A 27,194-nucleotide genomic window follows, 5' to 3' on the forward strand; every position below is an offset into this window, starting at 1 on the left:
TCAGTGAATAGATGATCTTTAATGCGTTCAGTGAAAACATTCACAGTAATATGGCAATGTAATGCATTATTCTGAATAGCCCAAGTTGTTTCTACGCTGCTGGGTGTTGTGGATGCGGTTAATATCCTACATATGATCTAATCAAATTGTATTCAACTGTATAACTTATTAAATGGTCAATATTTTGTATGAAATCGTAACAACACACAAAAATATGTTTAAAACTGAGCCGAATTAAAATGATTTAATAGAGGGACTATTGTGCAAGGTCTTGAAAGCCATGAATTTAATATCCCTCCAATTACTACAGATCAAACACATTCAATCAGATTCATCAATGACACAGCGGATCACTGAAGCTTATGAAGCCATGAACGCCTCCCCCTGCTGGACAGAGAAACATCTGCAAACATTCCAGTAGTATGTTCCTGCACAACCGGAAGCTGCAGTTTCAGGACCCCAGTTTTAGGACCGCAGTTTTAGGACAAAATCGCACGAAAATTACACACAAACCACATATACTCGAAATCGTGCATTTATTAGCTTCTTGTTTCAGGTGAAGAGATGTGTCTTAGCTTTGTTATCACGGATAACAGGACCGCGTCATGCAGAAGGGCAGGATTATTATTGTCACATTGAACCACGTGAGATGATTGACAGCTGTACAGCGAATGAGACTTGCGTACATTACTGACGCAAATCAGGAAGAGGAGACCCAGATCTCTCTGTGTTCGCTGTTTGAGTTTTATCATAAACACTATCAAGTCTTAAATCTTTCTAATGATGCTCAGTTTGTCCAGATAAAATAAGTAAGAGTGATGTTTTAACGAGTAATGAATGTTGAACAACAATCTGTTGTGATCAACAATGTGATCTTTGCCGCGAAAGGGGTTAAATTTGTGTTTTTGGTGATCCAGTTCTGTAGGTGGCGCTGTCACATTAAACTAGGGTCCTAGAACTGGGGTCCTGAAACTGCAGCCTCCGGTTGTGCAGGAATACCCTTCTCAAACATTCACGTTTCGGCTTGTTGCAATAAGCGCTTTTATTTTTTTCAACCGCTCCACTACTATTACATTTGTTCCCTTGCTGAATAAAGATCATATTTCCCGCAGACATGAAGTAAAACAGACTGAGAACATCATTACAAGTTAAGGCGAGACACGGTGACGGCAGGCAAAAACATAGTTTTTTTTACTGGTCAATTGGACAATTCCGGCGCGAGTCGACCGTTCTCTGGGATGTGTTTATGTGTTTAGTGGTATTAACTAGCGATTTATTTTTACTTATTATATGCCCTATATACTAGCGTTATAAGCTAATCTGTTTTTAGAGATAAAAACTCTTTTGATTATCATTGAAAACACATCCCAGTCCCAGAGAACGATCGACTCGGTAACCATGTGTTAATTAGGTTCATTTTGCGCCGGAATTCAATTCATTTTGCTTTTAATTCAGTTCAATTTACTTTGCGCCGGAATTGTCCTTTGACTTCCAGTTCTCTTAAAGGGGTCGATAACCCAAAAAAGACAATTCTGTCATAATTTACTCACCCTCATTGTCAATCTCTTTATGAAGTCAGTGGTAGTTGCATATCTGTCAATGGAGGGACGGGAAGCTCTCAGATTTCATCAAAAAGATTTTAATTTGTGTTTCGAAGATGAACGAAACGGAGCAACATGAGGGCGAGTAAGTGAACTATCCCTATACATTTCATACCCTGTGTACAGACTGTCATTTCACATGTACATATCTAGGCTATAAGAGCCTACAGTTTAAAGGGGTGGTTGATTATGATTTGACTTTTCTAACTGTAGTTAGTGTGTAATGTTGCTGTTTGAGCATAAACAACATCTGCAAAGTTACAACGCTCAAAGTTCAAAGAAAAGGAGGATATTTTATTTTAAAGAAATTGCTTTTTAAAGGTACACTGTGTAGGAATTTCTCCCATCTAGCGGTGAAATTGTATTTTGCATTCAAACGAATAGTGCTCTCTAGCTCCGTGTTGCAATGTACCAAGAAGCTGACAACAATAGCCCTTCGTTGAGTTTAATACGTTACATGTTGTAGGCTACTGTTATGCTGCATAATGAATTACACAACCAAGCAATGAAAAAAAGCTTGTCATTTAGACCGTAACATTGACTTACCTGTCGAGAAGAAAGCAGGAAACTTCAGCGTCCCTTTCAAAGTCTTTCTCCTTTATCAGCTCTTTCCACCTGGGAAAAGCTATCCCGATATTTACCCTCGGTTTTTTAATTCGCCGGTCACGTTACGGTGGCTATGAAGGACTTTAAGGACTACAACAAACGGCTGGTAGGGACTACACAAGTTTCCTCCGGGGTTAGTGACATCACCAACCCTAAAATTTACATAAACCCCGCCCCCTGAACACGATTTATAGATTATCATGACAGAATATGCTAATCAATGACTAGAAGATAACTACACAAAAGCTTCATAAATTCATCAACTAACCATTCATAAATGTCCTGTTGCTTCTACATGTTGTCACTTCTTGAGTCTCTCCATCATTGTCTGACTCCGGTTTGAACATAAAAGGCTAAACGGTTTTGAAATTTTCAGTGTGTGTGTGTGTGTGTGTGAGGTAAAAGGACATGAGCTGTTGTAGCTCCTCCCCATATGCCGGGAGCAGCAGCTCATTTGCATTTAAAGGGACACACAAAAAAGGGTGCGTTTTTGCTCACCCTTAAAAAGTGACAACTTTAACATGCTATATAAAAATATCCGTGGGGTATTTTGAGCTAAAACTTCACACACACACCCTGGGCACATCAGACTTATTTTACATCTTGTGAAAAGGGCATTATACCACCTCTTTAAACTATTCTCCCAGTTAAAACGGCAACATTTAAAGTCCCCCTGTAGTCAATTTAAAACAAAACACACCATAAAAGTGGTCCATAAAATTTGTGTGCGCAAGTCATACAATAGCTTTGTGTAAGGATTTGACAGAAATGTAATTCTGTTCCTGACAAATACCTGTTATACATCTTAAAGTCTCCCTGAAGTCAATAATTTTATCCTTTAAAACTCATCTTTGATCACCAAAATTACATATTTAAATATTTTTTCCTTGAAAAAAAAAAAAGTATTCCTGCCTTAAAATAGCTTGAATGTAACTGGACACGCTTGCCTCATTTAGTATACGCGGTTCTATGAATATGCAAATGAGCCCCGCCTCTACTCACTCACTCAGAGATCCACTGGTTGACGATCACACGTTGATCTGATAGGTTACAAGGTAGTGTGTGACGTCAGAAACACCAGCGATTTCAAACCGTGTTTTTGAGACTGTCTTTGGTTCACTGCAGTTTTAAGCAGAAAATACTCAGCAATGCTGTCGACTTATGAATTTACACATGGTTTGTCTTAAAGCAGATTAAAAACACCACATAGACACATAAACAACATTAAAAGCTGGATTTTCACCACAGGGGGACTTTAATCAACAGGAACTAAGAAACAAACACACCATTTAAGGCAGCTTAATTTGTCAAACTCTTTATTTGTCACTCCATACAGATCAAACACATACAGAGTCCATGCATTAGCTCAAACTCATCTGACATTTGTCTGTCACCTTTGTTAACTGGGACGGTTCACTCAAAAATAGAATAAAAAATAATAAAATAAATGACAATTCACTCATCATCATGTCGTTCCAAACCTGTGTGACTGTGAAGCCCCAACAAAGAAACTCACGGGGTCCAATGTTGTTTCAGAAAACATTCTTTAAAATATATATTAGACATAATATAGTCGGTCACATGTTTAGAATGACATGGATGAGTAAATGATGACAATTAAAATTTTTGGGTGAACCATCCCTTCATGAGTCTGAATTACTGGCAGTTTGCTCAAAGTAAGAAAAAAAAAGAAAGAAAAAAGAAAAAGAGAGAAATCAGAAACACAAGATTGTTATAAAAGAACTGAAATGGCAGTACGGCAGTCAGTGTCCGTCGTTATGAGGTCGTGTCATCGTTAATACCCGTCCTGTCATGTCGGGGTCATGCGTCATGTCACTTAAAACTCTGCAAGAACAAACACATCACAGTCACAGTTACACAAGTCCACAATCTCCAGCTGAAAAGAGTTCAGATGATGGTCTATTTAGGGCTGAACTTCAACACTTGGCATGAAACGGATCAACATTAACACTGTATTGTGTCATATTTCAGAGCAAGGCCGCAGCCACATTAGTGGAATTGGTAACACTTTATAATAAGGCTCATAAGTTAACATCAGTTAATGTATTAACCAACATGAACTAACAATGAGCATTACATTTATTACAGTATTTATTCATCTTTGTTACTGTTAGTTAATACAAATAAGGCTTTTCATTGTTTGTTCACAGTGGATTAAAGTTAACAAATACAAACTTCGATTTGAACAACATGTAAATATTGAAATTAATATTAACTAAGATTAAGAATGAACAATACTTCCACAGCATTTATTAGTTCGTTTTAACTAATTAACCTTATTGTAAAGTGTTACCGTGAAATTTAGCAAGTTCCATTGTCCAAATTAAATCTTGATATTGGTGATTGTGGCGAATTCAGGTTCAAAGTTCAACTAACTTGAATCCAATGCTGCCTTGCATACATCACAGAGCATGTCACAGGCAGCGGGGATGATTCAGACTGAATAATTCACAATAAGTCTAGTAACATGCATTATGGAAATAAATCAGGTCCATTTTGATTTCATTCCGACTGTAAAGATGAAGCGTGTGATTTCTGCAACACTAGTGGCACCAAACAGAAATACAAAAATATGCAGATAAGATTCCCAAAACTCTGTTCCTTGCAAGCCATGTGTGAATTATTGATTATGATTATGATTATGCAGTTAAACAATCATGGCTAGAGGTTAAAACTTTACTCATTTGGCCAGTTTGTTGAATGTCGGCTGCAACTAAACATCCCATAATCCTCTGTGGCAGCATAAGAATGATACAACGCAGAAATAAAACATCAAAGTAATAGTTCACTTTAAAATGAAAATTAGCCCATGATTTAGTCGCCCTTGGTTTAGTCGCACTTTTATGATGGATAGATGCACTTTTATCATGGATAGATGCACTTTTATCATGAATAGAGGCACTTTTATCATGGATAGATACACTTATCATAAATAGATGCACTTTTATCATGGATAGACGCACTTTTATCATGGATAGAATCACTTTTATGATGGATAGATGCACTTTTATCATGGATAGATGCACTTTTATCATGGATAGATGCACTTTTATCATGGATAGATGCACTTTTATCATGGATAGATGCACTTTTATCATGGATAGATACACTTATCATGGATAGATGCACTTTTATCATGGATAGATGCACTTTTATCATGGATAGATACACTTATCATGGATAGATGCACTTTTATCATGGATAGATGCACTTTTATGATGGATAGATGCACTTTTATCATGGATAGATACACTTATCATGGATAGATGCACTTTTATCATGGATAGATGCACTTATCATGGATAGATGCACTTTTATCATGGATAGAGGCACTTTTATCATGGATAGAGGCACTTTTATCATGGATAGAATCACTTTTATGATGGATAGATGCACTTTTATCATGGATAGAGGCACTTTTATCATGGATAGAGGCACTTTTATCATGGATAGAATCACTTTTATGATGGATAGATGCACTTTTATCATGGATAGATGCACTTTTATCATGGATTGATGCACTTTTATCATGGATAGATGCAATTTTATCATGGATAGATGCACTTTTATCATGGATAGATACACTTATCATGGATAGATGCACTTTTATCATGGATAGATACACTTATGGATAGATGCACTTATCATGGATAGATGCACTTTTATCATGGATAGATGCACTTTTATCATGGATAGAATCACTTTTATGATGGATAGATGCACTTTTATCATGGATAGATGCACTTTTATCATGGATAGATACACTTATCATGGATAGATGCACTTTTATCATGGATAGATACACTTATCATGGATAGATGCACTTTTATCATGGATAGATGCACTTATCATGGATAGATGCACTTTTATCATGGATAGAATCACTTTTATGATGGATAGATGCACTTTTATCGTGGATAGAGGCACTTTTATCATGGATAGATACACTTATCATGGATAGATGCACTTTTATCATGGATAGATACACTTATCATGGATAGAGGCACTTTTATCATGGATAGAATCACTTTTATGATGGATAGATGCACTTTTATCGTGGATAGAGGCACTTTTATGATGGATAGATGCACTTTTATCATGGATAGATGCACTTTTATCATGGATAGATGCACTTTTATCATGGATAGATGCACTTTTATCATGGATAGATGCACTTTTATCATGGATAGATACACTTATCATGGATAGATGCACTTTTATCATGGATAGAGGCACGTTTATGATGGATAGATGCACTTTTATCATGGATAGAGGCACTTTTATGATGGATAGATGCACTTTTATGATGGATAGATGCACTTTTATCATGGATAGATGCACTTTTATGATGGATAGATGCACTTTTATGATGGATAGATGCACTTTTATCATGGATAGAGGCACTTTTATGATGGATAGATGCACTTTTATCATGGATAGAGGCACTTTTATCATGGATAGATGCACTTTTATCATGGATAGATGCACTTTTATCGTGGATAGAGGCACTTTTATCATGGATAGAGGCACTTTTATGATGGATAGATGCACTTTTATCATGGATAGATGCACTTTTATCGTGGATAGATGCACTTTTATCGTGGATAGATGCACTTTTATCATGGATAGATACACTTATCATGGATAGATGCACTTTTATCATGGATAGATGCACTTATCATGGATAGATGCACTTTTATCATGGATAGATGCACTTTTATCATGGATAGATACACTTATCATGGATAGATGCACTTTTATCATGGATAGATACACTTATCATGGATAGAGGCACTTTTATCATGGATAGAATCACTTTTATGATGGATAGATGCACTTTTATCGTGGATAGAGGCACTTTTATGATGGATAGATGCACTTTTATCATGGATAGATGCACTTTTATCATGGATAGATGCACTTATCATGGATAGATGCACTTTTATCATGGATAGAGGCACGTTTATGATGGATAGATGCACTTTTATCATGGATAGAGGCACTTTTATGATGGATAGATGCACTTTTATGATGGATAGATGCACTTTTATCATGGATAGATGCACTTTTATGATGGATAGATGCACTTTTATCATGGATAGAGGCACTTTTATGATGGATAGATGCACTTTTATCATGGATAGAGGCACTTTTATGATGGATAGATGCACTTTTATCATGGATAGATGCACTTTTATCATGGATAGAGGCACTTTTATCATGGATAGAGGCACTTTTATGATGGATAGATGCACTTTTATCATGGATAGATGCACTTTTATCGTGGATAGATGCACTTTTATCGTGGATAGATGCACTTTTATCATGGATAGATACACTTATCATGGATAGATGCACTTTTATCATGGATAGATGCACTTATCATGGATAGATGCACTTTTATCATGGATAGATGCACTTTTATCATGGATAGATACACTTATCATGGATAGATGCACTTTTATCATGGATAGATGCACTTATCATGGATAGATGCACTTTTATCATGGATAGATGCACTTTTATCATGGATAGATGCACTTTTATCATGGATAGATACACTTATCATGGATAGATGCACTTATCATGGATAGATGCACTTATCATGGATAGATGCACTTATCATGGATAGATGCACTTTTATCATGGATAGATGCACTTTTATCATGGATAGAGGCACTTTTATGATGGATAGATGCACTTTTATCATGGATAGAATCACTTTTATCATGGATAGAGGCACTTATGATGGATAGATGCACTTATGATGGATAGATGCACTTTTATCGTGGATAGAGGCACTATTGTGATGGATAGAATCACTTTTATGAAGGATAGAATCACTTTTATGATGATAGATGCACTTTTATGATGGATAGATGCACTTTTATGATGGATAGATGCACTTTTATCATGGATAGAATCACTTTTATCATGGATAGAATCACTTTTATCATGGATAGAATCACTTTTATCATGGATAGAATCACTTTTATCATGGAAAGAGGCACTTTTATCATGGATAGAGGCACTTTTATCATGGATAGAGGCACTTTTATCATGGATAGAGGCACTTTTATCATGGATAGAGGCACTTTTATCATGGATAGAGGCACTTTTATCATGGATAGAGGCACTTTTATGATGGATAGAATCACTTTTATCATGGAGAGAGTCACTTTTATGGGCTTCAATCTGTTTGTTGCAATGCACTGCCATTATAACGCTTGGAAGAGCCAGGCCATTTTTTAATATAACTCAGATTGTATTCGTCTGGAAGAAGAAAGTCATACACCTAGGATGGCTTGAGGGCGAGTAAATCATGGGCTGATTTTCATTTTAAAGTGAACTACTCCTTTAATGAGCATCCTTTACCCTTCATTTTGTTGTATTAAAGCAGAGGTGCCAAACTCAGATTAACGTTAACAGATGTTAACGTTTGTCTTTGTGTTTGACAAATGTATCCACACAATGGCTGTTGGAAGCAGGACTTGTCTTCAACCCTAATTAAACATTAATCAAGGTCTTCAGGATTACTTGAAAACTCAAGTTGATAACTCACTGCCCTCCAGGAGCAGTTTGGCACCCCTGCATTATAGCAAATCAGGAAAACTGGCTAAAATAATAACACTGTCACAGGGATTATGCGAAAAAAATAAAAAATATGCAAAATACGGTTCATGGATTGTGAGAAATATTCATAGCAAATGTTCTCAGCTTAACCACGGGTGTGGAAGTTTGAGACTCATTTTTGGTACACAACAGTTCAAAAGCTTGGGGTCAGAAAGAATTTTTATTTATTTTTTTTCTGAAAGAAATTAATTCTTTCATTCAATAAGGATGGGTTAAATTAATCAAAAGTGACAGTAAAGGCATTTCTAATGTTACAAAATTATTTTAATTTATTTTATATCAAACTGCAGTTACTGGAATAATGATGCTGAAAATTCATCTTTGATCACAAGAATAAATTTTACTATATGTTCACATAGAAAACATATATTTAAAATTGAAATGATATTTCACAATATTACTGTTTTTACTGTATTTTTTTATCAAATAAATACAGAGTTGGTGAACATAAATATATTTTAAAAATTCTTACAGACAACAAACTTCTGGAGAGTCTTGTTTTCTGTCTGGCTCCAGAAATAAGTGCACTTCACATTTCTGCCACTAGTGCCAGTGAAATCACAAACTGCACCTCGACACAAAGCTAGTAAAATCATTACAAGGGCCAATACAATAATTGTATGATTGCGAATCAAATAGAGGACAGATATGACCGGCATGCTTCGTTTCTGTTCGACCGACGTGACTGTTATCTGACTGATATAGAAATAAACGAATAAAGATGTGAAGATGTTAAAGGATTGTTTCTCCAGGTAGCATATACAAGCGGTCAGTTCAGTTTTTTTACATCATGTCTCAAGTCGTCAACTTATTCATGAGCAAGTTCACTCTCAACATCAAATTATAAAAAATATATAACAGATTGTGTCATAATTTTCATCTTGTTTTTCAGGATTTTCTTTATTTGTGCAGAAATAACATTGTGGTGAATTCATAAATATTTGAAATATTTCCCAGTGTCTTACCTACTGAGCTGACTTACCTGGGTCTGTCATGAGGTCAAAGGTCAATATGTTCTCTGGCGCTTGTGTGACTCCTCTTTCGGCGGGTCGGCCAGCATGACCTTCATCTTGACCCCGTTCACCACCTTCCCGTGCAGAAGCGCGATGGCGTCGTGAGCCGACTTACGGTCCGAGTACTTTATATATCCCACATTACGGCCGGGAACCAAGTAAACCTCCATCAGGGATCCGAAGCGACTGTGGAGAAAACAGTGTTAGTTATCACAGAAGAAAACTGTCCGTCAACATTTCTGGAGTGTTTTCAATTGGTTCAAGGAAATTATTCAAACTAACCAATTATAAATAAAATAAAAATTGATTTTCTTTTAATGTGTATGTGAAGTCTCTTCTGCTCACCAAGGCTTTATTTAATAACACAGCAAATATGGTAATATTGTGAAATAGTATTACAACATAAAATAACTGTTTTCTATGTGAATATATAGTAAAGTGTAATTTATTCCTGTGATTAAAGCTGAATTGTCAGCATCATTACTCCAGTCTTCAGTGTCACATGATCCTCCAGAAATCAGTATAATATGATGATCTGATGCTCAAGAAACATTTATGATTATTATCAGTTGAAAACTACTTAATATGAATATATCAAGTTGCAAAAGATTTCTATTTTTAAAAAAAATGTTTTAATTAACATCAAAGAAACCTGAAAAACATTAACAGCTTGACGGTTTTCAACATTGATAATAACAACTGCTTATCGAGCAACAAATCATATGAAATTAAACGGTTCACAATATTACCATTTTTCTGTGTTTTTGATTGAATAAATGCAGCCTTGATGAGTATTAATCCTCTTTCAATCGTAATTATTTCAAACCTTTGACCGGTAGTGTGTGTGTGTGTGTGTGTGTGTGTGTGTGTGTGTGTGTGTGTGTGTGTGTGTAAGCATGTGTCCATGTCAGTAGTGGAACAACATTCATGGGAAATATTTACATAAATGCAGACACAATACACCACAACGCCCCAACACTATCAGAGCTGGTGTGTAAATCTCTCACACACACACACACACCAGAACAGGTCCTCCAGAACGTCCACAGGCAGAGGTGAGGGGTTGAAGATGACGAAGAGTCTCTCCTTCACCGTGCCGTCAGGCGACACCAGCTTCTTCAGAGAAGGAAGAGCCACATCCGTCTGAACACGAGATTTCTGGGCCACAGGAGGCGCTGTATAGCCCTACAGGAACACACACACACACACACACAACAGATCAGTCTGACCACTTCACTTCACTTTTAGGCTGCGTTCCAGTCCACTTTTAGACACGCACTTGCGAACTTCCCTAAGCACTTCCCCTCGGGGGAATCCCTGCCGCCATTTTGAAGTGTGTTCCACTCCGTGAAGTGGACGAGGGAACTTTACATGGACAGACTTCATATGTACACTTCAGGCAGCTCCATATCCCACAATGCAACACGATTGTGACGTCACCGCAGATCTCGTCTAATCACCACCACAAACAACTCTCTGATATATTATTTTATTTATTTTTTAAACAACCCAAACACACCTATATACACTTTTTAACAAAAAAAATATTCAAACCGTAAAATTAAACCAGAAAAAAAAAGTATATTTCATTTTTGGGTGACCCTTTACATAGACTGTGATGGTGTTTCCAGTTATTAACATCATAAATCTAGCAATGTTTTTTTATTTATTAAGCATATTTTCAGTTTTTCTTTTTCCATTTATTAATTATTTTATAGAATTCTTATTTATAACACTATACTTTGTATGATCACCTTGACATTGAATGACAGAAAACTCTTTTGACCAGAGTAGTATTATTATTATTATTATTATTTGCTATGGGAGCAACAGGGACTGCTAGAACTATATGTGCCGTCTCCTGTTCACCACTGTAGAAGTTTAACCCCGATATAATGACTTCCGCTTCTGAAAACGGTCCATGGCATGTACAAAAAAATCCCCTGATAACTAGAACTCACAAAAGAAACAACAATGAACAGTCTTAGAAAGCTCGAGTCGTTCTGGACCTGTATGACTTCCTGTCTTCCATGAAACACCAAAGAGAACGTTTTGAAGAAATCACTCATTTAAAGAGACGGCAGAACTGACTTTTCACTCCTGCCTTGTTTGGTCCGGATTTTCTGACTTTTCAGTTTGATCCGAATCAAAATGACAGGTGTGAACACACGACATTAGGTCCGATGAAAAGAGGAAGTCTCGGTCCGGATCAAACTGAACACAGGTTTGGTTCGTTTCTAGTGTGAAAGTATTTTCTGTATGGTTCAGACTTTCAGAGCATTTACAGGACGTTCCGGCGGTTCCCGCATAGCCAAAGAAGACAAAAGATAGTAGTGCAGTAATGCCGTAGTAATAACAGTATAGTGGCAACGATGTGCGTCTGTTCAGTCATTCTTCTCAAAGTTAGCCGCCGATTTGACGACACGCTGACGTCAGACGCACGTCCGTTTACAAACCAATCAACGTCGAGATGCAGCCGACAGAGATGACGACGACATGACGCACGCACGTCATGTAAAGTTCTTTAGTGCGCTCGCATAACTGCAGTGTGAAGCCAAACCAAAACTAACCGACTGTATAAAATGTATCAAAACATGAACTTTGGATCGGACCTTCATGTGTGAAATCGCCCTAAGGCATGTGAAGATGTTCCTGGTTGAATGAACACAGTACTCACGGCGCTGGTCTTCATTAGCTGCGCTCCGCAGGGGCCGTTCCACACCATCGACATCATCTGAGCGGCCACGAGCTGCATCGCCATCTTCCCCACGGGACTGCACACACACACACACACACACACCTTCAACATCGCTGAGATACAGCAGTCTAGAGCTAAATAACAGTTGTAGACTGTTAAACATCAAGCTTAAGGAACCCAGATGGTGATTTCCTGTGGATGTTCAAAGTGTTTAGATACAGTCAAACCAACATTTATTCAGACACCTTCAATATTTCTCACATTATCAGTTTATTCGCTATAGTTTAGAAAATGGTAATAAAATATGAGAAGAACTCAGAGTTATCAGATCAGTGGATATTTGACTGGTTTTGTCAATCCTTCTGTTAGACTGTCTCTCAGATGAATTATGCTGAATATCTGTCAGCTGTTAAATTTAATTATTACATGGCTTGGCTGAATTCTAATGTAGAATGCGGTCTGTTATTTCTTGATAACAGAGCGTTGCCATGAAAAACAGAGCGTTGCCATGAAAAACAGAGCGTTGCCATGAAAAACAGAGCGTTGCCATGGACGCAGGATTCTAACCGAACGGACTATTTTCTTTAGCGGAAGCAATACAATCGTTTTAAAATCAATAAACTCCTTTTTAAATCAATATTTTGTGTCAAATTATTGATTTATTTGGTAGGTAGTAATAAGCGGGATAATGTACAACGAGTTGGATGTTATAGTGAATACAACCCCTTCAGGCTCCTTCAGGCTTTACTTTATTTTGCTCTCCTCACTTACATAAATTAACTCTAGTGTCCTGCACACACTAGTAAAAAAAAGATCAAAAATTATATCTTGGGTCTGAATAATTTTAGTTTGACTGTATATACACCTTACAATCCCTTACGCAACAGAAGAGACAGGATAAGTAATGCATTTATCTAGATCAGGGATGTTCAACTTCGGTCCTGGAGGGCCACTGTCCTACAGAGTTTAGCTTCAACCCTGACAAAAGCTCTTTTCTAGTAATCCTGAAAACATTGATTAGCTTGTTCAGGTGTGTTTAATTAGGGTTGGAGCTAAACTCTGCAGGACAGTGGCCCTCCAGGACTGAAGTTGAACATCCCTGATCTAGATAATCACAACAATAACAGAATGAGACGAGAGGATCTGTGAATGAGGCAGCATGTGTGCATCTTCCCATCACCAGAAACACTTTGTACATTGTGAAGCAGAGTTCAGATGAAGGTGAAGCGGACTCTACCTGGTCCTGTCCTCCCCGTCGTCTATGTAAGAGACTGACAGCCGGTTCCCGGGCGGATACTCAAAGCCATTCAGCTTCTCTTTAGCATAAACCGCAGAGCCCAGGTTATTAAACCGGACCACCACCTGACCTGCAGGACACACACACACACACACGCTGGTAAATTAACCTATGAAAGGGCTGGGCGATATAGCGGTACACACGATTTGCCGGTAGAAATGTGTGATATTGTGGATCGCGGTTTCGCTCATGTGACGTTGCTGCGCTACGATGTCACGCGAGCTTATCGTTTGCGTGCATTTTTAAGTATTGCGGTTTAAAAATAAGTGATTTAAGAGCAATTAGCTGTGAAAGACAACTCTTGTCAGTGTATGGGCCATTCCACAGAATTGGTGCAAACTGCTGTCCGACAACCAAAAAACATTTATAAAGCATTTAAATATTAGATGTTTACTAAGATCCTTCTATTATCTATTGAATCCCACAATAATATTTCAAATATAAGTAAGCTTAATATATATAAAATCATCATTGATTGGGTCCTTTCAATTGGGAGGTGGCTGAAAGTACCCAATCAATAATGATTTTATATATATTAAGCTTACTTATATTTTAAATATTATTGTGGGATTCAATAGATAATATCTGAATATTATCTATTGAATTTTTATTTTCCATTGCTGTTTTCTTTTAAAAAGTGATTTATTTTAGATTTTATTTTTAAATCATGAAACTTTATGTAAAAAAAAACATGTCCCGCATTTTCACGTCACTACCGAAACAGTGTGTGTTTTAGTCCTTTGGCTGAGACTGATTTTACCCACAGCCCTACATTTGTGATCAGGAAATATTCCTGTGTGCCTCTCTCATTGTAGATAGTACCATCATGTTGAGGGACATGTGTTCAAAAGTTCAAAAGTCTGAAAATCTGTGTGTAACTTTAAGGGACGTCACTAACAAACACCTTTTTTCTGCAATTCAGCAAACTATTTTAGGTGTAATTCAGCTAAAATCTAGTTTTTGTGTGTGTATGACTGTTCAGAAGTGTGCTAGCTAACCATGTGCTGGCTATCACCTTTGAATTAGGCTCAAAAGTATCTAAAATTGTCATGACCGAAACATGTCATCATTGTTTTGGTAGTGACAAATGGGAACACACAATCATCAATCATATTTGGGGGAAATAAACAAATGTTGTACAGTTATGCACATCCTTAGTATCTTAGTATGTTTTAGTATGCAGGTTAAAATTCTGTAATGTGATGTGGTCGATAGCTAAGCATTACTGTCACTACAGAACATGTGCCCTTTAAAACAGTTTGGTAATAAACATTGCAGTAGAATGTGTGGCAAAATCAACACGCACAAATGCTACAATTTTCTATATGTCATAATCTTTTGTTAACAAACAAGTATTCATTACTTCGATGAGCTCATTGTTCCTGCCCTTAATTATTTAATTGTTAAAGGAACACTCCCCTTTTTTTGGAAATAGGAAATTCATTTTCGTTTTCGAATCCATTCAGCCGATCTCCGGGTCTGGCGGTAGCACTTTTAGCATAGCTTAGCATAGTCATTGAATCTGATTAGACCGTTAGCATCTCTCTCAAAAAAATGACCAAAGAGTTTCGAAATTTTTCCTGTTTAAAACTTGACTCTTCTGTAGTTACATTGTGTACTAAGACCGACAGAAAATGAAAAGTTGTGATTTTCTAGGCCAATATGACTAGGAACTATTCTCTCATTCCTGCGTAATAATCAGAACTGCTGCCGTACAGCAGCGCAATGATATTACGCAGCGCCTGAAAATAGTCCCAGCTCGGTAACTTCCGACGTGACCGGCACGAAGTTTGTAATATCATTGCGCTGCTGGTACTGCGGCAGTTCTGATTATTACGCAGGAATGAGAGAATAGTTCCTAGTCAGATTGGCCTAGAAAATCACAACTTTTCATTTTCTGTCGGTCTTAGTACACGATGTAACTACAGAAGAGTCAAGTTTTAAATAGGAAAAATATCGAAACTCTTTGGTCATTTTTTTGAGAGAGATGCTAACGGTCTAATCAGATTCAATGATCTATGCTAAGCTATGCTAAAAGTGCTACTGCCAGACCCGGAGATCGGCTGGATGGATTCGAAAAACGGTAAAATGTTTAACTCTAGGAGAACTGAGCCTATTTCCAAAAAAAGTGGAGTGTTCCTTTCACAATGAATACATTTTTAGCTTCCAAGTACATTTCTGAAATACACGTCGACGGTTACCTCTGATGACAGATCCCTCTAAACTGTAATGTGGACTCGTGCATTTTCTGCAAAGCTGCTTTGAAACGGCGTGTATTGTGAAAAGCGCTGCACAAATGAACGAGAACTGAATTGAAAGTAACCTTTGCTGAAGCCGTACTGGTCGATCTGCATCTCACAGAAGTCCATCCCCGGGATCAGGTCGAACAGGCCGTAGATCTGCTCCTGCGTGACCGCGGCCCGGGACGACACCATCAGGCACCGCGTGATGATGTCAGAGCTCCACGTGTCCCCCCCGGGGGCGAAGCTGCTGGACTCGTGCGCTGAGGGAAACACAAACCCTCAGGAAACCAAACCCCACTTGTGTCTGGCGCTAGACATCAGGAAGTGGCTCAATATTTAAAATCTACCCCCCCGTCAGGATTAATTACAACTAGTGTAAAAAAAGATGTGGTGTTTGTTCTGGACACGGTTTCACTGGATCCGTGCCGTCGGTCTTAAAGTGAACGCAGCCTAATTAACCTGATGTAATTATTCATGTTAATCAAACAACAGAAAAGAGAAAACCTCTCACTGCTCTTGACTGAATCACTTTAGTAACTTAAACTACTAATTAAATTAGTAATTTTAAGACTATGCAGTGTTTTTTATACATTTGATTACTTGTACATTGTATGTAGTATTTCTAATTTCTAGTGCTAGTTTTTCAGGACACGGTTTCTCCAGAACGGCTATATAAATAAATGAACTAATTTAATAACTTTTTTACAACAAAAATGAACCATCACTGAGCTTACTAAAGCTGGACTGTGACGCTATCTTCTTCTGGAAACAAACTCTGCTGCATTATTTTCCTGTTATCTCTGTGAAGCTGCTTTGAAACACTCTGTGTTGTAAAAAGCGCTGTATAAATTACGGTGACTTGTCGCCGATTTAAAGAAAATGGACAAACAAATAAACTCGGTTGTCAGATCTCGATTATTTTACCTTCATCTCTTAGCTAAAACTAAACCCTTTTTATCAACTGTTGACTTTGAGGAAGCGATCTGTGCGGTTGTTTTCTCACGAATGCACTTCTGCAACTCTCTTTACACTGGAATTGACAACAAAGCATCGGCGCGTCTTCAAAAAAATACAGAATGCTAAAGTCAGCCAAGAAATTTGAGTCCGTTTTTAAAATCGTTGAAATGGTTTCTGGTTCGAGATCTATCGATAAGATCCTGTTACTTGTTTTTAAGTCGTTACACAATTTTGCCCCTTCTTATCTTTCTAGTATACTGACATTTTATAATCCATCTAGAGATTTGAGATCCGAAAATCAAAATCTTCTCTGTGTTGTCAGAACAAAACACAAACATAAGGGCGGCAGAGCGTTTTCCAGTGCTTTCCAAACTTTGCAACGATCTCCCTCTTTCTGTAAGGTCAGTAAAGTAAAGTTTTCTATGGTAAATACATGTAACAAGGACATTGTAAAATAAAGTGTTACCGCGCATATTTTAAAGACTTCCTGGGCATCTTCATGATGGGTGTTTAATCATTACCTTGTCTATGTTTTGTGCGTTTTGTGCGTTTTGTTTTTTGTATTCCTTTCTCTGTCCTCCTCTTATTTGTGTGTTTTTTAGTGATTGTGAAGCACTTTGGGCAACAGCTGTTGCATTAAATGTGCTATATGAATAAATAAAAGTGTGCAGACACTCACCGAAGGCGTATGAGCTGGAGCCGGGATCATTCCCGGAGTGCTCCAATCTGGGGTTGCTGAAGTAGTCGTTGTCTGCGGATGAATTTTTGGTCCTGGGCTCCGCTAGAATAGCTCTGAAAGCTGCAGAGACAAGCGGCTTATGAGCACATCTGAAGACAACAGCCAGAGTCGTAAAGTAGAGAACATGACACTCTTACTCTTGTCACAGTTTTCTATGGCCTTGGCGGCTTGCGAAGGTTTGTGGAACCTCACGTATCCCAGACCTTTGCTTTCCCCCGTGTTCTTGTTCCTGATAATGATAGCGTACTCTACATCTCCATGTTCCTGTGGAAAACACAGCACAGAGATACCTGGCTCATATATCAGCTTCAAATCAAATCAAAGATAAGGAATTAGATTTCGCTTAGCCTGTTTTTAGGACCTTAATGACCTTTTAGGACATTTTCATGTTAATCAATCAAATTATATCCCCACATTTTCCCATTTCTAATTATGTTACTTTTATTAATGAAAAAAAAAACAATATTTGTGCTAGAAATAAATTAATTGTTTCACCTTTATGCAAAAAATACTCAATTTTCTTTCGGATTTAAGGTGAAATGTGACATGTTTTCAAATCGTCCATCAGAAAATACAGTTGCTCACCTGTCTTAATAAAACACAATATATTAACGCGTTTTTGGTTTTTCAATGGTTTCTATTGAAGGAAAATTGAAAATCGAGGGTAACACGGATATTATGTCATTGACAGGCGACGCAATTTCTCTGGATTTAAACATTGTTGGAAACATTTGGGATAATTTAAATGGATAGTTCACTTTGAAATTAAATTTTGATATGTTTTAGCTTACCTGAAGTGCATCCAAGATGCAGGTGTCTTTGTCTCCACAGTAGTTTCAATTTTGATATTTTTAGGTCAAACCGTTGTTGTCTGTCAGTCATATAATGGAGGTCTATGGATACAGACTCCAAGAGCATGCACAGAGACGTCCAAATTAAACAATTCCCCATCGTTAGTGCACATTGATGGCCTAAGACACGAAACGAGCGGTTTGTGTGAGAAAACGAACAGTATTTATATAGTTTTAATCTATTTCAAGCAACCACATCCTTGTGATCTGTTTACTTAGTCTGCGCAAGCGCCGTAGGGCGCCGGAATGCTCCGGAAGTGCTCTCAGTTCTTGATCTGTATATTCTGGTTCAAATAAATACGGTTGTGAAAAAAATTCAATGTTGTCTGTTGATGTCTCAAAATCGTCTTCCATTGCGATTTCTTTTCCGTCTAAATAACTTTAGATGTTCTCAGTGAAAGGTAATACTGCAGAAATCTCTGTGTACACAATGAGTGACGTACATGCGCGAGAGAGCACTTCCGGAGCATTCCGGCGCCCTACGGCGCTTGCGCAGACTAAGTAAACAGATCACTAGGACGTGGTTGCTTGAAATAGATTAAAACTATATAAATACTGTTCGTTTTTTCACACAAACCGCTCGTTTCGTGTCTTAGGCCATCAATGTGCACTAACGATGGGGAATTGTTTAATTTGGACGTCTCTGTGCATGCTCTTGGAGTCTGTATCCATAGACCTCCATTATATGACTGACAGACAACAACGGTTTGACCTAAAAATATCAAAATTGAAACTACTGTGGAGACAAAGACACCTACATCTTGGATGCACTTCAGGTAAGCTAAAACATATCAAAATTTAATTTCAAAGTGAACTATCCCTTTAAGTAGGCCTATACAAGTCAAAATATTTGTTCTAGTGGTTTTTGGATATTTTAATCTAAAAATCCTTTAAATCGTCCCCAGTACAGGATTTTAGGATCATTGCAGATATTCTGGTGAGCTCCTCATCCTTCACAACCACATTTTATCGACTGAAATTAACCATTTCATCATATTATATTGTTATAATCTCAAAATAATTAGACGCATGATAAATTGGTCCTTAGAAATACGTGTTCGCTTTTATGCAAAATAAATAAATTCCTTTTAATTTGGGGGTAAAATTTGACATGCTTTGATACATTCACCCCTCAAGACATGCGCTCAAACGTCCCATCAGATGATACCTTGAAAGTTTCTTTTAAATCTTCCTCAGTGAAGGACTTGGGGATCATCACGAATATCCTGGTGAGCTCCTCGTCCTCCACATCCCGGTGGCTCCCGGAGGATCTGGCCTGAGCGATGAACACCTGCACGAGCATTAACAGCTGTGAGCGAGGACTAATACTGTAGCCAGCGCTGGGGAAGGTTACTTTGAAAAGTAATGCATTACAATATTGTGTTACTTACCTAAAAAGTAACTAATTGCATTACTTAGCTACTTTTTTAGAAAAGTAATGTTACGTTACTTTTCCGTTACTTTTTTCACCTGGGCTGGGCTTGTTTTTTTTTTTATAACAAAAAAAGTTTTATTTTTAGGCAAATGTAAAGACCCTTTCACACCAAAAGTGAAATAATAATCCTCAAGCTGAGGGAAATGCACATTCACAAGTGTATAGAAATGACGCTCAAGCAAACGAAGAGAATAGAAGAGGAGAAAAAAATGTAACACTTGCTTTAACAATAAAGACAAAAAATATCTATAGTCATTTTGCATATGGTTTAACTGAATCATCGAAGGCCAGAAGCAATTACATTGGTCAATAAACGTGAGAATAAATGCATAAAAATTTATGTTTTAAATAACATATTTAGTTATTGGATGTTTGCATAGTATGATTCTGCATTTCACTGAATTTAATCATTTTGAGGAATATGTAATTTTTTGTGCAAGTGAGATGATATGCACGCTCACATTTAGTCTAGAACTACAATAACCACCATGTTCTCACACACACACACACACACACACACACACACACACCCTCTCAACATGGGGACAGGAGAGCTGTCAGTCAATAAATAGGAAAACAAAGTAACTTGCGTTACTTATATAAAAAAAAAGTAACGCAGATATTTTGTTGTACATTTTTAAAGTAATACGTTACGTGAAAAAGTAATCTGATTACGTAACTCAAGTTCCTTGTAATGAGTTACACTGCATTTATATAGAGATTATAACGTTATTGCTTTACCCTCATCATCCCAGTCACTAAATTGTAAAACATACAAGTTAACGTTACTTGTAATGAGTTCCCCCAACACGGACTGTAACTGTGCCTGGCACTATTAATGTCCTGTTATCACTGTAAAGCTGCTTTGAAACGATCTGCATTGTTAAACGTATAAACGAAGGTGCTTGGACTATGTTGCTCACCTTGATGGGTTTGGTTCCCTCGGCCAGGCTCCGGCCGTGCATCTCCTCCATCGCGGTGCAGGCCTGAGAGGACTTGGAGAACTTCACAAACGACACTCCTTTCGACTCTTTCGTGTGCTTGTCCTTCACCACCCAGATGTCCTGGATCTCGCCGAACGTGGAGAAGTGTTCCCGGATGATCTCCTCGGTTATGGACTTGCTGGTGACGAGAAACAGACGACTGTTCGCCGGCTCGTCCAGGTACGAGGAGGCGCGGTTAGATTCGTCCATAGTAACGTTAAATGGATCAATTTTATATTATTGATTTATTAGACCTTCTAGTCAGCAAAAAATCAAAATCTGAAAATCCCTTTTTCAGATTTCAGAAGAAATACAGCGTATAATGCATGTAAAACTAAAATATCCTGACAGACAACATTTAAACAACAACAGCTCTTCTTCTTCTTCTTCTTCTTCTTCTGTGTGTTTATTGGCGGATTTCCGGTTCGTATCGCCACCTCCTGTGTGGACTGTGAAGTGTCTTCAGTCTACGCATATTAAAGAGATAGTTCACCCAAAAATTACAAATCTATCATCATTTACTCAAACGGAAATTGTGTTATATATAATATGGGTAACCAAACATGTGATGGGCCCCATTGACTTGGGGTGAAAAAATACAGTGTAGGCTATAATACGTTTACAATGATATTATTCTGACAACATATCAACAACAACAGCACTTCTTCTTCTTCTTCTTCCTCTTCTTCTTCCTCTTCTTCTTCCTCTTCTTCTTTCTCTTCTGTGGGTTTACTGTGAAATTCAAGAATACTATGAAAGTCAATGGGGGCCCGTCCTTTTTTAAGGGGACTATTCATAATGAATTTTAAAACTGCCTGTATTTACCAGATCCTTTGCATTTAAAACTAAAATTCACGTTTGAGCTGTTTTAGCTGAAAGCAACTTGCACTGGCATTTCTTTAAATATGTCAGTGCCATTGTTTTGTCTCAAGATTCACACCAGTGATGTTTTTTCTATGTGAAGCTATGTGAATGTCCTAATTGAACTAAGGCCTAATCCTGGCTTAATCTAAACCCTGTCTGTGAAACCAGGCTTAAAAGTCGACTAAACTAGACTAAAATTAAAACTAAAACAATTCAGATGACTACAATATGACAAAAACTAAATAGCATTTTACTCAAAAGACTAAAACTAAATAAAAATGTTGCTGTCAAAATGAACACTACGTGTGTGAAAGAAAGAAAGAAAGAAAGAAAGAAAGAAAGAAAGAAAGAAAGAAAGAAAGAAAGAAAGAAAGAAAGAAAGAAAGAAAGAAAGAAAGAAAGAAAGAAAGAAAATATATAAACTCTTGGTACTTTAAACTGACTTGATCCTAATCATCTGAACAGTCTGTGGTTTACATCACTGTTCACAATTTTGGGATCAGTATTTATTATTATTTTTAAATCAGATTATTATGTTCAGCAAGTCCGCATTTATTTGATCAAAACTACAGTCAAAACAGTAAGATTCATTTCCAGCAGCCATTGCTCCAGTGTCACATGATCCTTCAATAAATAATGTAATAAATGCTTAAGAAACATTTCTGATTATTATTAATAATGTTGTGCTGTTTAACGTGATGGAAATGATGCTTTTTTATTTGGGTTTCTTTGATAAACAGAAAGTTTAACCCTACAAATGGCAAGACTATTTATAGAGACATCAGACAATTAATGTATTACTATTTTCCATCTTATTAGGACACAAATAAAATAAAATAAAAAAGATGTTTGTATCATAATACGTTGTGGTAGATGTTTCCCCTACGCACCTGACTTAGTTTGAAGCAAATGTCCTTGACACCTGACAATATTACCCAGTTGAGTTACCTCTGAATGCGCCTAAGGCTATTCTGACCGCATATATGCCTAAGAATAATCCAGGTGACCGACGTCTCGTCCCCTATCGAACACTATCACTGGGTGTACAAAAATCAAAGTCACATGAGACACAGACATATTTTAACCGTATACATAGTGGGAACTATATTCTCTGAAGGCGAAGCACTGCTACTTGGGCGGAGTGATAACCGCAGCACCTGAGACGCGCTCTGAACGAACTCTCTGCTCCTCACCACGGCGCGTCTCAGGTGCTGCGGTCATCACTCCGCCCAAGTAGCAGTGCTTCGCCTTCAGAGAATATAGTTCCCAGTATTTATTTGGTTAAAATATGTCTCTGTCTCATGTGACTTTGTTTTTTGTACACTCTGTGACTATACAAATCACAACATGTAAATAGGAAAATGTTTGCGTTATTTTGTCACTTATTTGGATTAGTATGCTAGCTGCAACCATTTACATCCAGTCTTTGTGCTAAGCTAGGCTAGCGGTGGGTGCGTCAAACAGACTTATAGCACGCACGGAGATGAAAAAGGTATGTATGGACTTATCTAACTCTGGCGGATAAGGTGAATAGGCTAAAGTCCCAAAAAGTCGGAGTGTTCCTTTAAAGCTAACTAAGTTTATACTAATAAAAGTGTTCACATTGAGATTACATGAAAGTTTTAAGTTAATTGTATGAATTAGAGTACTCATACATTTTAATTGTTCTTAACTTGAAATGTTTAAGTATACAAAATAAAAATCTGCTCGTTCTACTTACTTAAACTTAAAGTTTCTTTTTGCCAACTTATTGAACTGGTTGTTTGCTCACCATCTAATCTACCCAGACCTAAATATGTGGCCTTGTTAGGAGAGGATGCCAAAGAAGAACCATTTTTAGTTCCCAAAGAGCCGTTCTTGTTGTTTAACGCGGGTCTCACGGTCACAATCTCGCCAGCTTCGGTCACTAAACCGAAGGTAGTGGCTATATACGCTTACACAGTCATATACTTAGGTAGAGCCCCCTTGATTGCATATTTAAATAAACTGAAATCAATACACTTGAATTTAAAGAAACGCTTGCTTCAGTAAAGGTATGGCCACTACTACAGATATAAGTCAACCAACTTTACTTGTGTAAGCCGCGCTATATTGGTCCAATGAGGGTTTCCAATAACACGGGAAGGTTTCTTGCGCGTTCCGTCTTTCCAGCATCTCAAAGTAATTTTGGTTAAATGCAATACATTTCTCATATGTATTTACTCGTTATTTCATCTGACTCCATAAATGAAATGTTTTGATAATATCTATGCATCACTAAAAGTGAGCGAATGTTTGATTATTACTTTTAGACTTAAATGAACAAGGTCAAAATCAGTTTGAATAATCAAATGTAACAATTTATTAAATCAGGTATCAGGTCAATTGTATAATCAATTCAAAGATAATCAATATAAAGCATGAATAAAAAGAAGAGATGCGAACCCAACCTGATGCAAATTACATGAGGCTGGAAGTCTCGGTCACTCCCAGCCATCACGGGCCAGTCTAGATACAGAAAAAGCCCTGATTCCTCTGCCGCATTCCATTAAATAGCCAAAACCTCTTTCATATGTTAACAATGGGAATTTACATTCAGAGTTGACACCTTTTGGGGGTAGGAGACCATTTGCCCAGAGACAATCTCCCTTTGTGTGTCAGTTTCTCTAAACTTCTCAAAACCTGATTTCTTTTTGTTTAATCTAGTTGGAAATGAGACATTTGTACCACTCACTCGGAGACATTTTAAATGATACTAAACATAATAATCATTCACATTAAACCACATATATATTCTTGTGTGAGTCTTTGGTGTGAGAGGGAGTGAAACTGTATGGGGTAGGTCAGATGGTAATTTCCAGCAAGGTCCTTTGTCCAGACCAGTCTATCTCTCTAACCAGTTTCTCCAGCCTTACACTTGTCTTATAATAGCTTTGGATTGGTTATACCGTGGTTCCCCACGTACACTTATCTAAAGTAACATTAAATTAAAACAGAGGTAAGACACAGATTTAAGTTGGTCAAGCAGAACTTTTGCTGCCCTAAACGCAAATTCACTTCTTGTCTTTGCAAAACACGTACACTTGAATTAGTGCAAAATATTAGTTGTCACTAATCTGACGCAAAACTTGCGGTAATATGCGAATCCGTTTAATCTATACTTGGGAAAACAATTTCAGAGTCAGTCGGAATAAAATCAAATGCAACTCTGAAAATGTATCATGGCAATTTCATAATCAGTTCAAAGATAATCAATTCAAAACATCAAATGCATGGAATAAAGAGAGAATATGCAAATCTGACATTATAAAATACATGATGCGGAGTGCCTGCATACGCTCAGCATCACGGGCTAGTTTGAGTTACAAATCGCCCTCAGCCTCTTGTTGCAATTCATAATATACCCAGACCAAGATAGACACTTCTTTCACATGGAAACATTTGCTAACAACGGGAATTTGCATTCAGAGGTGAGGGGACATGACCAGAGCAAAGGCAGGAGACACTAAAATCTATTATTTTATACTGAAAGGTTCAACCATTTAATAATAATAGGGAATTTAAATAATATGTACACATACATAATACACTTAAATTAAAATAATATTCAAAATACATTAACATCAATTATACAAGGAAAGTAATACAAATAATAAACAATACATTACTACAGTACATACTATCAAAATGAACACAATGAAACCTGCTCACACTGGGAAATGGACTGTGCCAACTCTATACCAGAATGGACTTTAGCCAGATCCTTTGTTTCCTGTCTGCCATTATTGGACAAACTGATTAATCCAGGCATAAAATGAGGAACAGGAAGGCCGACTTCCTCTTAAACCCCGGAGCCATGCTGTGCAGACATGAACCCTGAAGGTAAGGTTTGAAAACGAGCATATAAACGAGTATAGTTGTTGTACATTCTAAACAAAATAAAGAAATGAAACCCTTGGTGTCTTTTGTCATCAGTCTAATGTGCACCTTAGACTAGACAAAGTGACCAAACTCATATTTAACCAAACCATGAAAAACAAACGCTCCCCCTCTTCTCCTCCTCACCTAAAACGTAAAAATAAAACCTATGCACTGGTAAATGTGTACAATAAGTAATTTTACATGTTTGGTATCATTTGAAATGTCTCAGTGCGACTGGTAGGTCTCCTTCCCAAAGAAGTAAACCAAAAGGTAATACAGTTTTTTTTAAGAGTTTAGAGACAGAGGAGGGTCATGGCATCCTGCCCTCAAAAGGTGTAACCTCTTGTGATGTCATAAGTTACCCCTGATTGCGGTGTATGCCCTGTGTTTGTTTGGTTTATATTTTTGGTATAAATGTTTTGCAGGAGAGCCTTTTGCTTTCTTTTGCCCAGACTTACTGGCATCTTGCTTTCTAAAACAGGAAAATAGCACCAGGGAACGTTTGCGCCGGGACACGCTCCTCCTTCCGCTGAACCGCCCCCGCGAGCGCAAGTTAATTCCCTAATTTACAGACGTGCGTCTGTGGAGGGAAAAGTCTGCTGTGCGCGGGTGCAAAATAGGAATGATACAAGCGTCGGTGTACAAAGTAATGTGCGCTGGGTGCAAGATAGTAGTGTGAATGTGTGTACGGTAAACCACATCCTGTAAAGATGACGTACGTCGCATTATGTGTGTATGTGAACATGGGTTCTGGGGAACAGGAGGATTGTTGTGTGTACTGCTAAAAATGAAGACAGTTAGGGATTAAATGTCTAGAAAGGTAGAATAAAAAATGTGTGTATTGCTAATGCCATTGATGCAAACAGGAAAAGTATTGATGCATGTAAAACCAAGCATTGATACAAGTAATGTAACAATTAACACATGCAGGAAATATGGCAATGGGAAAGATTTAGTATCTTGTGGTCAATTTAAATATTTATTAGATAATCATCAGAGTAAATTAATTGTGTGTAAATGTTTGTAACCAGATGCATTTTTATATATTTTTTTTATTTATGTAATGAGATTTGTTTACGTTTGTGTGTTGTAAATTTGATGTAAATTGTCTATGTAAACTTAGCTGCCTATCTTAGCCAGGACACTCCCGAAAAAGAGATTTTAATCTCAGTGAGTCTTCTTCCTGGTAAAATAAAGGTTATAATGATGACGCAAGTAGAAGCAACGTGCAAATGTAGTGATATTGTGCGTCGTGGGGCTTTTTGAGTTCTGTGTGTGTGTGTGTGTGTCATGCAGCCATGCATGCAGCCACATGCCACAACCTTCAGAAGAAGACTCCTAATTCTCTTAGAG

General features: G+C 37.4%; 1 protein-coding gene across 1 annotated transcript; it reads right to left on the reverse strand.

Moving 5' to 3' along the window:
* Window positions 1-3,440: 3,440 nt before the first annotated feature.
* Window positions 3,441-21,527, reverse strand: rbm45 (RNA binding motif protein 45). Its single transcript, XM_079618672.1, has 10 exons — window positions 21,018-21,527; window positions 19,828-19,950; window positions 17,946-18,072; window positions 17,749-17,868; window positions 16,193-16,372; window positions 13,810-13,939; window positions 12,552-12,648; window positions 10,896-11,059; window positions 9,844-10,060; window positions 3,441-4,052 (listed from the first exon to the last, which is right to left on the reverse strand). Exons 1-9 carry the CDS (start codon window positions 21,285-21,287, stop codon window positions 9,868-9,870), a joined length of 1,404 nt encoding a protein of 467 aa, XP_079474798.1. The 5' UTR covers window positions 21,288-21,527; the 3' UTR covers window positions 3,441-4,052; window positions 9,844-9,867.
* Window positions 21,528-27,194: the final 5,667 nt, after the last annotated feature.

Source organism: Phoxinus phoxinus, assembly GCF_949152265.1.
Source record: "Phoxinus phoxinus genome assembly, chromosome: 7".
NCBI classification, from domain to species: Eukaryota; Metazoa; Chordata; class Actinopteri; order Cypriniformes; family Leuciscidae; genus Phoxinus; species Phoxinus phoxinus.